Below are 14616 nucleotides of genomic sequence, written 5' to 3' on the forward strand. Positions count from 1 at the left end.
TTCTGTCTTTTTAACAATTTAACTCCCAACTCTAAGCTCGTTCACCCTTCAGCTTGAAAATCACCCACAGACCATTCTTTGTATAAAGATTTTTTCCCCATTACTTACTGTCTTCGCTTGAATAGCCAGTTATTATATTGGGCTCAGGGCCAGACCCAAAGCTATTCACTGCCTGAACTTTGATATCATAAGGTACAAAGGTGGGGGTGTTCTTCAATACCAAGAAATGTTTTTTCACTGTTTCTTCATCCCATTCAACATTATCCTGTTGTTTCCAGTTCACTTTGTACTCCAGCCCTGGTCCATTCTGCTCCATGGGCTTTAGTGGCTGCAAATGAAGAAGAAAAGGAATCAGGTACTGTTGTTGTCATTGTACTGGTTTACGGGAAGCACTCTTTCACAAAACAGTTGGCTATATAATTCAGAAGTGCATCACAAAGATTGCTTTAAGTAAGGCAAACATCACAAAGATAGGCTTAAGGTAAGTGAAGGACAGAACGTTATGGCTTTTTAAAAGCCAGCAAGAGAGGAAAACAGATGGCTTGAAAGCACATTGATTATTAAATCATATACTTTAATGTTGGAGGCATTACCTCTCAATTTGCAGTACATTTTACCATGTCAATCAACTCACGTGAAAATGTGTCATTTGTACTGTGGTTACACTATGACAGCTCTTTTTTAAAAAAATGTTCCATTGCAGATTTGCCCTTTAAAACATAATACCCTACAGAGTATTAAACAACTGACAACAAAAATCCTAAACTATATCTGAATGACTTAATGGATAATAATATTTTTATGGCTCATTTGAGGCACTCATCTAGCTCAGAGTCATTTACAGAACAGAAATATGTATAAACTTCTATCTTTCCTCCTCTCTGATTTCCCTCTGTCAAAGATTTATATTGGAAATTCCTTGGGGGTAGGACCTGCCTTTTTGCAATAATAATAATAATAATAATAATAATAATAATAATAATAATAATTGTAATCTGCCCAACTGACTGGGTTGCCCCAGCCACTCTGTTACTCTGTATGATGTCCTTTTATAAATAATAACAGCTGGTAAAATAATTTGCCATAGGGAAAGAGGAGAAAGAAAAAGAGAATGAGGATGAATTAAAAAAAAAAGTTAAGTTTGCATGTTGTGGTTTATAGAAGGCACCTGCATTAATGAATACATGGCATAATTTCTACATTTGCAGTCCTTGTAATGAAGGAAGCCAATATGGAGGATATGATGGAAACTGCCAAGCATCAATTCACAGAAAATTGGAAGCAAAGGAAGATGTTATCGGCTCACAGTCTCATTTCTACCCAAGGGATTTTGCATTTCATCAAACAATCTCCTTTGAAACTATTATTAAAGGCTGGGGCAGGTAGAATCCAAAGCAGTAATTAAACTTAATTCTTTCTTTAGACCTTCTTAGCTACTTCTATGTTTTCAAAAACGGAATCATTAGTAAGAAATTATTAGAAAACAGGAGCTAAGGGGGCAAAATCAATCACAGTGGAGGTTAAAGCTATTTCCTAGATGTTATTCTACAGTTGTTCTTTCAGCTGCAATGAAGGTTGTTTTTGTTTTGCTTTTAAATCACATATTCAGCCCAGTGCTATGCATGCACACTCTGAAATTCCATTGTGTTCTCTGAGGATTATTAAAAAATGAAGTAGGTGACTTCACTTGGACCACAGCAATTGTGTCCATATACAGTGGTACCTCTGGTTACGTACTTAATTCTTTCCGGAGGTCCATTCTTAACCTGAAACTGTTCTTAACCTGAAGCCACTTTAGCTAATGGGGCCTCCCGCTGCCACTGCGCCGCCAGAGCACGATTTCTGTTCTTATCCTGAAGCAAAGTTCTTAACCTGAAGCATTATTTCTGGGTTAGCGAAGTATGTAACCTGAACTGTATGTAACCTGAAGCATATGTAACCCGAGGTACCACTGTATCTTCAATTAAAAAGGCATTACCTCCCATGTCATGTTCATTTCATGTGGTTCAGAAGATTCAATTCGGATGTTTTCTGGGTTCTTGTCTGGAGCTATGCATCAATAAAATACAACGCAAGAGTATTTTAATTAACCAGTCTTTGTTTCTTATTCTTCATATGTCTACATTTATTTATATGGTAAATCGATTAACTGCTGGCTAATTATGTGAATTTCCTAACAATGAGTATTATACAGCAGTAAATTATTCTGAAATAAACTTTGAAAAACTTCAGATGAATTTTACATTCACTGTGCAATAAAGTTATCATTTTTAACACACTGCGACATTTATGGTGGCTTGTGACATGTTATGATAACCACACACAACTCCTTGCAAATTGGATTTCAAAGAATGGATATATCAGCTACATTCAAATTATTATATTTCAGTTTAATAAGCTGAGCTATGAACAAGGCATTGGGACATGCACACAGCCTCGCTGCTCCCCCCTTCTCACCTGCAAGAAAACAGATCAGTAATTCTTCCATTAACTATAGTTTCTCATTTTGTCTAAACTGGAAAACTGTGGTTAACAGCTTCTGAACAAGATTAAGCCATGGGAAGATGGCTTAATATTTCATTTGGGTCCAGCCATAAACCATAGTTTGCCAGTTCAGCAAAACCAGGAAACAATAATAGAGAATGGAGAGCCTTCCTGCTGTAGTTTGTTTGCTGGCTCACATAAGGGAATGAGCACAAGGAGTTCCACTATCTAAAGGAGCCATTTTGAGATGAAAGGATTTCATTATGACAGACGTCAGTAAATAAATTCATCCCAGGACACCCTTGGATAATATGATCAATTGTCATGTAAAAAGCACAACAACAAAAGCCCCACACCATAAAATGGATATGGTTTCAGTCATTTTGGTTAAAATGATTGAATAAGAACTAAATGGTAGTTTCACAAAGCACCAGATGTTAATGGGATTATTTTAAAGAGTTGGCCCATTGGGACTAGGAAAACAGAAGGTGTATCATTAGAAGAAGGCACAGAGTTTGAAAGCTAGGGAAGGCACAGAGACAAAAGTTTTTTTAAAAAATAAATGTTAGGAGAATATAAATGAAGAAACCTTGCAGAACAGCTGCTCTATAAAAGGATTTTCAGGAGCCAGTTATTTCATGTTATACCAAGAGAAATTGGTTGTGAATAGAAATTTATCCAAAGTCCTGTGCTGCTATGAGACTCACTATAAATCTTGCTAAATAGCCCATCCAGGAGGCATGGTGTCTACATAAAAGAAGAAGAAAGCTAGCCTGAGTCTTAAAAGCAGTATATTTGGAGCCTAACTACATGTTTTGTTAATTGTGCAGTTTCTCAGAAGATATTTTATAAAATGGAATCATTAAGTACATTTGTTTTGTACTTAAATAACATCCTTTTCTGAGGTGTTGCAACCCAAACTGTACAAAGTATTCCAAATGATGTCTTACCAATTGTCCTACCTGTATGGAGCATTGCCATTTACAAATAACTTCTATTCCTTGGATCTTATATTCCCAAAGATTGGGGCTTAACCATCATATATGTCTTGTTTTTGGCAGTCTTTGGTACAACCTGAAACCTGCATAGCCCTTAAGAATGCCTCATTCCATCTTCCATCTTGGAAATATGAATGGAATGGAATTCCAGAGCATAACCATCAGCCCCCGCCTTTGTTTACCATTTAGTCAGCTAAAGACTTGTGGAGAACTCTAAAGCTGCCACACTATTTTGTGACAGATTGATATGGCTAATAATGATTTTGCCCTAAAACAAATTTTCGAATGTTTCTCATGGGCCAACACAGCTACCTGTACTTTTAATGTACAATAAAGGTAAAGGTAAAGGGACCCCTAACCATCAGGTCCAGTCGTGTCCGACTCTGGAGTTGCAACACTCATCTCGCTCTATAGGCCGAGGGAGCCGGCGTTTGTCCGCAGACAGCTTCCGGGTCCACAAAGCCGCTTCTGGCAAACCAGAGCTGCAGCGGTCCCTATTTATGTAGTTGCACTTTGACGTGCTTTCGAACTGCTAGGTGGGCAGGAGCTGGGGCCGAGCAATGGGAGCTCACTCCATCACAGGGATTTGAACCGCCAACCTTCTGATCAGTAAGCCCTAGACTCTGTGGTTTAACCCACAGCGCCACCTGGGTCCTTAATGTACAATACTGTGTCCTCAATTAAATAAAACACCCTTTTCATTTTGCTTCTTTTCTTATTTTTATATTTCTGCATCTTTTTCTTCTTTTCTCCTTGTTTTGTGTTTGTGTGTGTGTGTGTGTGTGTGTGTGTGTGTGTGTGTGTGAGAGAGAGAGAGAGAGAGAGAGAGAGAGAGAGAGAGAGAGAGGGCTATATGCACAGGAAGGTGATGGCTGGCTGGTGAAGGTCTCTAGAGGCAGGGAAGGAAAGATTTCCCAGGGTGGGAGGCTTGGCACCAATTACTGAGTGGGATGGGAGAAAGCAGCTCACCTCCAACCAAGCCTATAAATTAGTCTAAAACAAAACAAAGCTTAGGAACCTGTTTCCCCCACAAATCAAAACAAATGCTCCTAAATATGCATCAGGTGTATTCTAGGCTAGTATACCCTGTTCAATATGATATAATTAAACAGAAGAAACAGGTAGCAAAGCATACCAGCTGGTGGTGTTTCATATCGTTCTGACGGTTCACTAGGCTGGCTTCTCCCAACGGCATTGACAGATATAACACGGAACTGGTAATTTACATAAGGGGACAGTGGTAAGACAACTGTACTGTCATTCCCTGGGAGCCTGATTAATTCCTGCCACTTTCTGGGCTCCCATCGGTTCTCTTCAAATTCCACAATAGATTCTAGAAAGGACAAGGAGTGGAGACACAATTAAGACCCCCAGAAACGAACTGGAAAGAAGGGAAGGAAATGAACAGCAACAAATAAAACCTTCACCAATAAAACTAATTAAGTGCAGCTTTTAGGGTAGTTTTGCTCTAATTCCAAGCACTTGCTGTCACTCTATAAAAGTGAGGTGGCAGCACTAGACTCCTGCTTACCATTAATTGGGCTGTTGTTACTGCTCCCAGCATTCCATGCTAGCCTCACACTTCTGCTCTGTTTTTCGGAGAGGTGGAGGTCTTCTGGTGGGTCAGGGACATCTGTACAAGAAACGGAAGAAACATAAGAAGAATGGCATTTGGCTGCCATGCTTCACTCTGAGCAAGAGACATGTGCAATATTTTCAGGTGTGGCCTTCAGAGAAATCACACTGCTGCGTCTGACATTAGGACTGTGGATATGACCCTGTCCATCTGCTCATGGAATAAATGAGAGAAAAGCCATACCAGCCAACTATGCCCCCCCAGTGCTGACATAGCCGCATGCCACACTCTTCATCTTTACCTATTTCACAAGAATAAAAGCTATGCCTGCAAAGAGCTCTTTGACACCTTAAAGACTGGCACAATTAATGTGGCATAGGCTTCTGAGGACTACAGCAACATTTTTCTGTTGCATGAATTGGTCTGCTCTTCGTTGTTGTTTAGTCGTTGTCATGTCTGACTCTTCGTGACCCCATGGACCAGAGCATGCCAAGCATTCCTGTTTTCCACTGCCTCCCGCAGTTTGGTCAGACTCATGTTGGTAGCTTCAAGAACACAGTCCAACCATCTCGTCCTCTGCCGCCCCCTTCTCCTTGTGCCCTCAATCTTTCACAACATCCGGGTCTTTTCAAGGGAGTCTTCTCTTCTCATGAGGTGGCCAAAAGTATTGGAGAATCAGAATCTGTAATCCATGCTAGTGTGCCAGAATACCTGGGCCTTAGCTGAGTGGCAGGCCACATACTTTGCAGGCAAAGGGTCCCAGGTTCAACCCTGGTATCTTCTGGTAGGACTGGGCATGTCCACTGTCTGAAACCCCAGAGAGTCACTGCTAGTCCATGTGGACAATGCAGCGCTCTATGGACCAATGGTCAGACTCACTTTAAGGCAGCTTCTTATGTTGTTGTTGTTTTTTGGGGGGGCAGAGCAGAAGGTGGCCTGTCCTTTCGAACTTGAAAGGCTGGATTTGCCATACACCACTTCCTTCACAGGAAGACTGCTGGGCGAATAAAACAGTTCCATGTGAAACTTGGGAGCAAAGCGTATGCATTTGTTTTCCAAGGCCAGGCTCAAAATGTATTTCAGGCATCCGCTCTATAATACTAGTGGGATGGGCACTGGCATCCAATATTTGTCCCTCATGCATTGCATATGATACTTCTTTCTGCTCCAATAGCCAGAAACGTTCCCCAACAAAGGTCAAATTCTATTTCTTGTCTCAGCCGCAGCAGGATTCTTATTAAGCAACTGTCCTGGTAGCAGGAAAGCAATGAGGCAGAGCTGGAGGAGGATTCCTACATAAATATGTGGTTTTTATAGATGGCTAAGAATAGAAGTGCAGGGTTTTTAAAAGGCAGCAGTGTGTGGTTGTCTGGGAGTTAGATTTGAAATGACAATGTATGGAAAAAAAGAAGGATTGCAGTTGGGGGTAGCATTTGCAGGGCTGTAATGAGACTGGCAGCCCAGGAGGATTTTAATATGTGTAAGGAAAAAGGGGGGAGGAAGTGGATTTCATCCAGTTTAAAAATGAACCACTATTATGTGATGCCCATTCATCAAAATATATGTGAGTTGCACTGAAAAACACCCCTTCAGTTGCGCAGGAGGCCTTCAAAAGTCACCCCTCCTAGAGCCTTACAACTCCAACTGGACAAGAGAGGTTACCCCAAAGGTGAGACATATCCTGCTCAAGGGTCCCTGAGCCCTGATTGAGAGCTGCCATGCACCCTTAAAGTTGCCTAAGGGTGCTCACTGAACCTTGTCCCTCCCTTAGTGAATCTCCCACACATAGCCTGGGTAGCTCAGTTGGTAGGAGTGTGGTGCTAATAACACCAAGGTTGCGGGTTTGATCCCTGTATGGGACGGCTACATATTCTTTCATTGCAGGGGGCTGGACTAGAGGATCCTCAGGGTCCCTTCCAACTCTACAGTCCTATGATTCTATCCCAGCTTAAATGTGGCCATTGAATTAACCTAATCCAATGGCATGCCTGCAATACTGGCTCCTGATCAACCTGGTACATATTTCAGAGTAGTCAGGGAGTCAGGAGAATATGTCAGCAGGGCACACAAACAGACAGGCCAGAAACAATCCTACACAGTCCTGAAGTGAACAGAAAATCTTGCACTGAGAAATCAGAAGATGCTAAGGGGGCAGAAGGTGGAGGAGCCTTAGACAGTCTCCTGTGTTTCCCTCTCCTAGCATCCACATGGCATATGCCCAAAAGCCATGACTCACCTCCCTCTAGCCCAGAAGCAACACCGCCCCTGTCCAAAGCCCTCAGGGTCAGGCAGCAAAGCGGCCAATTATGAAATGTGCATATGAATAAATAGTGCTGAATCTGACTGATGTTGCAATGGGCCCAAACCTTCAGAACAAAAGCCATTACTTGGCAGAGAAGGAGTAAGAACAGATTTTCCCAGAGGGATTTAAATAAAGCATCAGAATAACTTAGCATGCAAGCAGTGGTTTAAAATTTACTTACAAAGGACAGTTATGCGGGAATCATCTGTGGCACTGTCAAGAGATGTGCGGCCTACACAGGTGTACACACCCTGATCTTCTAATTCCACATTTGATATAATCAAGGTGTCCATCTCCATAATTATTCTGCGAAGGAAAGTATAAATAAGACACAAATGGCAGAGCAATAATAAAACTAGCATCCTGAATCTGCTTTCTTTACCTCACTTTGTCAAGCCTGGACATGGAAATCCTTTCACAATGAGGCAGCTCGCAATAATGCTTAAGTTGCATTTTAGGTAGCAAATTCATCACACACACACACACACACACACACACACACACACACACACTGCTAGCATTAACTACCAGCACAGTTTCAAGCACCTGCAACTGATAGTACCAACTTATAACAGCCATAGTTCTAGTAATCTGCTTTCAGGAAATTTGGAGAATATTAATCTACAGTCCCCAGTCCACAAAGTGCTAGACAATTCTTATTTATCATTCCAACAACCCTGTGAGATAGATTAGACAGAGTGCTAATGACTAAGTTCTTACGGGTCAAACCAGACAAGATGAGAAATGGATGTGATCTAAATTTCCAGTGTTCCATTTCCTCCCCCTTTATAGAAGTCAAAAGGGAAGATATGAATTGGATCAGCACCACAGGACTAAGGAAAGGGGGTGTTTAACCCCTTCCCACAATGCTCTTTCCCATGTGCATGGCCAGAGACCATCTCAGTCGGCTTTTTCCACCTGGCTTGAGAGGGCAGGGCCCGACTGACTCCAGCAACAAAAGCTGAGGCTGAACAAACTCTTGGGCTGGAGTGTTTTGTTGATCCTTAGCTAACAGGACCAGTGGTCAGGGATGATGGGAATTGTAGTCTCAAAACATCTGGAGGGCTGAGTTTGCCTGTACCTGATTTAGACAATAGTATCTGCACTTTTAAAAGCCAGGAATGATCAGCTGTTGTCTCATAACCGCCACCCCAAAAACAAAATTATAAAAAACAACCAAATTAACAGGCTTTCTAGCAGGTTTCAACAGATAAGCAGTACAATCTGTTCATGCATAATGTTGCACATCAATATTTTGTGTGTGTGTGTGTGTGTGTGTGTGTGTGTACACACACACACAAACTCAAAAGAAAAAAGAGAGATGCAAAAGAATGTTGAAAACATTGTTGGTAAAATGTCCAAAAACAATAGATAATTATTTCAGGGACACATGTGGCCCATAGGCCAAAATCTGGTAAACCGCATTATACATGCTTAATGAATTAACAAGGTGGAGGTTTGTTTGTTTTTACTTGTTCTGGCTACATTATTTAACAAAATAAAATACCACATAATCTGAACATGTGATTATATCAGCAAAACACGACTTGTATTTGGTGCGTTTATTTGACTGGTTTGTTCAATGCTCAGCTATTCAAAATAACTGTACATCTGGCCTACTGGATACAAATTCTAGATTTAGAGCTGTGCTTTTACCACTAGAGGTCCTTCCAGTACAACTATGAAATTATGTGCAGGACTGTAAGGCTGCTTATATCTTACTGAGATGGAAAGTCATTCAGTCATTCCAGTTTCATAGAATCATAGATTTGTAGAGTTGGAAGGGACCACAACAATCATGTCCAACCACTGCAATGCAGGAAACTTTTGCCCGATGTGGGCCTCGAACCCACAGCTCTGAGACTAAGAGTCTCATGCCATACCGACTACCAGTTTTCCAATTTTATCCCTTTCGTAGCAGTCCAGAAGTTGCTGGACTAGTTTCCATAATTCCTGACCAGAGCTCATGCTGGCTGAGTCTGATGGTAGCTGGAGTCTGACAACTTCTGGAGGGCCAAAGTTACCTGTGCTTCAAGGACTCATACAACATCTTGCCAAGGTCAACAAGAGATATTCTATTGGCCACACTAGGAAAAATAAGATATTTTCAGCAAAATACAGGGACAACCAATGGGTTGTAGGACTTATAATGTGCCACTGCCAAAAGAATCCTTAATCCCATACTCTAATTTTCCAATTGACTGTACCAGGATAGGATTGCATAGTGATTTATATGTGTATTTTATTCCTCAGGGGTTTGGGGCATTATTTTTATGGTTCTGCACTGGAAAGTTTCTGGAGGGTTCAAGTGGGCAGAAAGGCAGACTGCAAATACATGAGTTTTTTTTAAAAAAAATGGTTTATGTAATACTTTTAGAGCAACTTTCATCAAGCTGGTGCCCTTCAGATATCTTGGTCTATGACTTCCATCAGACTCAGCCAGCATGGTCAATAGTCAGGGATCATGGGAGCTGTAGTCCAAAATATCTGGAGACTATTCCAGGTTTGGGAAGCCTGGATTTCACTCAATGTTCATTATCCCAGTAGTGCTCAGCACTGTTAGGTAGATCTGCATTGGCTTGGAGCAAGAGAAGCTTCCTCCGATGGAAGCACTTTCTCTGTCACAGGGTGCAACTTTTCCCAACGGACGCTTCTCCAAGTCCATTATGCCTGTGTTGCAAATTTTTTTAAAAAAAAATTAAAATGAGGCCATGAGAAAGGCAAGTGGCATGCCTCACGGTATGTGATACTGTCTCCAACGTCCACCTGCTAAATGGCACAGCATAACTCCCCAAACCCAAGGTGCTGCTAAGAACATAGGAAGCTAACATATACTAAACTCCTCCAGTTTAACCATGTCTATACTAATCTCCCAGATTGCAGAAGGGGACACTCTGAGCCCAACTTGGAGATGCCAGGGATTGAACCTGGAACCTTCTTCATGCAAAGCAGATGTGATCTGCTATTGGGCTACAGCCTTTCTCTGATCCACTGTCACTCTGAAAACAACACATATAAGTATGGTGTAAAATATCCCATTCCACTTATTTGTTGCTGACCCGGGAACTCCTGTATGTCCAAGCTTGCCTATGTTATTACTCCTGCAAAAGGGGTGGTGATGTTTTAAGCACTCTTATGGAAATCAATAAGAAGACCCAGATAAGACCTCATTGTGCCTGGCTCTCTGCTTCAGAGGATTACAGCACAAGAAACAACTACTATTTGATGCCAGAATCAACAGTCATTAGAAGCTGCCCATTAGGGCAGGACCATAAACGCATGATCATATTCCCATGGATTAAAATTATTTATGTAAAAAGAAAGCAGAATAATGAGAAAACTCTCATTTGTTACCTCCCATCCTCTGTGTCATTCTTTACAAGCTCCTCTCCGTCCTTTCTCCAAGAGATTTGAAAGTGGTGTTTCAAATGGGAGTCAAACTCAGCGTGGCATTTCAATGCAACTGGGTGTGATTTCAAAATCTGTGGGTTCTTCGGCAGAACAGATATTTTGGTAGCATCTAATAAGTGAAGAAAGACATTTGCTGTTTGTTCATGTATACAATGAGCAAATTGCTTTACAGTCCTTGTGCCATACCTTCGCATGAGAATAGGGGAGCTATCAATCCCGTTTTGCATATGATAACGATGCATTACAATTTAAATTGAGAAATTTCACTTGTCTTATTGAAATACTTTTGGCTGTCCTTGTATATTTCACCCAGGAATGACTAGCAGCTTTGCTTCAAATTTTGCTTTAGGTAAGCTCCAAGGATAACTGAGGGTTGTACAGATTTTCCAGAGAAATGTCACTGTTCCTTTTGAAACCCTTGGCATTCCTCAGAAGTACTAAATGAGTTTCACATTTTATAACTGAGCCAGAGTTATTTGGCCATCATTCATTGTTCAGACTGACTCCTGAAAAGCTCTCCAGTGAAACATATGAAAACAAGGATGAGTGGATCTGTCGATTTCGGCTTCCCTGGGTTTCTTGCTTTCCCAGTCTTAAGTTCGTGTCAGGTTCCTCAAGTGGTTGCTCACAAGTAAAGACAAAGTCCGTCTTGCCTTTTAACCATTTAATTGTGCAAGGCTATTTACAGTGCAGAGCTACTGAGAAACATGACTGCCTAGTCGCTAGATGAACCTGGAAGTGCCGTTCTACAGGTGTGACCCCAGCATAAGAATTTCGACATCCTGAAGTGCCACCTTCCCGGTCTTTTGACCCCTCTGAGCAGTTTGGGCGACGGAAGTGGCAGCTCCCCTTCAGAGCGGGTCTGCCAGGCGGTACTGGGTCTTTGAGCAACTTCCAGGAGCCCTCGCTCCACCTGGCTGCCTGAGGATAACCCCTCCTCCCCAGGGGAGGTGCTGGAAGACTCGCTGGAAGACGTATCACTGGCTAGCAGTGGCTGGGGCTGCCTGTACCCACCCAGCCTCTGTCTGGCAGTGGAGTGCAGCTCCCTGACAGTTCGGTCCTCCATATTTCTGTATACTTTAAAAGAAATCCTTGTGCAGGTTTCTCCCATAATATACAAATTTTTGCAAGCCATTTCCCCTAATAAAATGCATTTCTGTATGCTTTCCCCCTCCATTTTTACGTCATCAATTAGTTGAAGAACTGAATCACAAAATCTGGAGAACTGCAAATTTGGAAGGACAGCTTTGTTTTGGTTCACAAGTTGTTACGGGAAATGCGAATTGGATACGCTCGCATTAAAATTCAAACTGAACTGAATTCTTTTGCTATCCCTAGAGTGAAAGACACAACTGTGGGGTGGGATCTCAGTTATTCACACGTTTGCACCTGCAGTGTGGGATGATACTGTGCTATGGGTAGGAAATATAGCAGGGCCCTTTATTAAATTCACATTCCCAACTCCCGAGTTCCCACCCCACCTCCAGTTTAGCCAAATCATGTCCCACCTGTACTTTGCTAAGAACAGTAGATAAGGGAGATAAGGGAGAAGGGAGAAATCACAAAAGGCAAATGGTTCATGGTCCCTTGGCCCACCTGCCATGAATTGAAAGCGCCGGTGTGAAGATGAGCAACATTTTACTCAATGTCAGCAAATGTGATTAATTTGCTCTTGTGGATATGTGACCTAGGAAAGCAATAGGTTCGCAAATAATTTTTGCTGATCTACTAAAAAAAAAGTGCTGGCACATAGAATCATGGAGTTGGAAGCGACCTTAGAGGTCCAACCCACTGCTCAATTCAGGATGCAACTACGGCGTCCCTGAAATTGGGTTGTGCAGCGTCTGCTTAAATACCTCCACCAAAAGACGAGCTGCTGCCTCCCAAGGCAGTCTGTTCCATTCATTGTGTAAAATAGTATTTCATTGAGGAAACTCCACAACCATTATTAATATCAGCATCAGGTCTCTCCTTTTGAATGGGGAACATCCATAGTTATCAACCAGCCTTTAAATCAGGAACGATATACAATTATGCCAATTTTCAGAAGTGCAAACAGCATTATACTGCATTATTCATATTTTGCTGCATTACGCAATTATATTTGTAGTTTTGAATAGGGGATGATGTGAGTTAAGCACATCCATTAAGAAAATTGCATAGTTGCTTCTGATGCAATGCGTGATGCCATTGTTTGGGGAGATGGAATTGTCCTCAGAATTAAACAGGGCGTTTTTCACATCTATACATGAGGTTAAAGTAACTTGTTTTCATAGGAAGAATTACTTCTGACAGTAAGGGTAGCAGTGATAGCACGTCTCCCAGCAGAATTTTTCACCCAGCAAGTATAGGACCCAGCATCTTCCTTTCTTGTTACTCTGATTTCCAGGGTTCCATTCTGATCAGGATCAAGGTGCTGCATGCCGTAATCTTTAGTCCTAGGAAGTAAACCAGAACCACAGGTTATTTCATGCTGCTAGAGATTATGAGAATGTCAGGGCAGCCAGGTCTTAGTTTAACTACCATGATAGGAAGCAGAAGCTAGGCAATGGCTATAAATCAATATAGACATTTCTTCCTTTCAGTCTGAAAAGTTGCTTCAGCTAATACAGTGGTGCCCCACTAGACGAATGCCTCACTAGACTTAAAACTCACTAGACGAACGGCATTCGTCTAGCGGAAGCCGCCCCGCAAGACGAAAAAGTCAATGGGGCTGCTTAGCAAGACGAAAAATTTGCGTCTTTTTTTTTTTCATTTAGCGGAGCGCAGCTGTCATTGCCGCTTCGTTAGACGAAAAAACCGCTAGACGAAAAAATTCGTAGAACGAATTATTTTCGTCTAACGGGGCACCACTGTAATTGAAGGAAGATTTGTCTTTGAATGAGCTGGAGTTACATACTTTTGAATTAAGGTCACACCCACACCGTGCATTTAAAGTACATGGCTGCACCCAAAGAAAACCAAAGTTTGTTAAGGGTGCTGTGGAGTAAACTACTGTTTCCATGAGTCTCTGTTAAAGTGCTATAAATGTGCTTTCAATGTATGGTTACCTTAGATTTTGTTTCCCCAGAAATGGTTTTCTTCACCGTCAGAATGAATATGCACCTTCTTCCTACAGTGGCCATGTCCCAAAATTTCTCACTACCATATCAGAATATCTAGGATGGTTGGCTAGTTCCATACTCTAACAACAGATTCTTCTTCTTCTTTTTATGGTTTTGTGTCAAACCATAGAGTGCTTTTAAATGTATTTTTGAATGCTACTCAACAATATTTTCATTTAATTAAATTCAGCGTATTTGTTTTGAGCATTAGCCACCACAGAATTCAAGTAGTGGGATTTCTGGATCCTCCTTAATCAATACCCCTCATAAGCATACTTATGGCCAAGAGTTGGCATGCAAAGCCTCTACTTTTTGTTGTGGACAAGTCTTCATGTGAGAAAAAGATGTTCTGCTGTAGACCCAGCTTTTACTGCTTCTGCCTTCTCCTTCTGCTGCATATGTTTTGTATAAAACAATAAGGAGGGTGCCTTTCAAGAATTTTCTGTGTATACTTGCAAACCCTTGGTGCTTCATAAATATCCACGTACAATAATGACTAAGTTTATTGGCCCATTTTGGGGTAAATGATGAGATGTTTCCGCATTTCTCTCTCAACCTCGCTCTCTTTCTCTGGATTATCAGGTGTCTAGTGTTTTTGTTTAGGGTACTCAATCAGTTGTAGCTACTCAGAGGAGCTGCTGCTAGCTTTTCATGGAAACCAGGATTATAACCAACCAGGGTTATACTTTGGCCAACAGGGCCTCTTAGAGGACAATAACAGATCCTGAGTAGGAAAACGCA

The 14616-nt window shown here is 41.6% G+C and overlaps 1 protein-coding gene across 3 annotated transcripts in view; it reads right to left on the reverse strand.

Moving 5' to 3' along the window:
- CHL1 (cell adhesion molecule L1 like) overlaps window positions 1-14616 on the reverse strand; it is a 193287-nt gene that overhangs the window by 20454 nt on the left and 158217 nt on the right. For all 3 annotated transcript variants that reach the window (XM_033141201.1, XM_033141202.1, XM_033141200.1), the window contains 7 exons: window positions 13058-13209; window positions 10715-10880; window positions 7542-7666; window positions 5014-5115; window positions 4618-4815; window positions 1979-2049; window positions 109-328 (listed from right to left, as the gene is read on the reverse strand). In XM_033141201.1, the coding sequence (XP_032997092.1) occupies window positions 109-328; window positions 1979-2049; window positions 4618-4815; window positions 5014-5115; window positions 7542-7666; window positions 10715-10880; window positions 13058-13209 (1034 nt within the window). The remainder of the gene's footprint in view (window positions 1-108; window positions 329-1978; window positions 2050-4617; window positions 4816-5013; window positions 5116-7541; window positions 7667-10714; window positions 10881-13057; window positions 13210-14616) is intronic.

Source organism: Lacerta agilis, chromosome 2 (genome assembly GCF_009819535.1).
Source record: "Lacerta agilis isolate rLacAgi1 chromosome 2, rLacAgi1.pri, whole genome shotgun sequence".
In the NCBI taxonomy this organism is placed as follows: Eukaryota; Metazoa; Chordata; class Lepidosauria; order Squamata; family Lacertidae; genus Lacerta; species Lacerta agilis.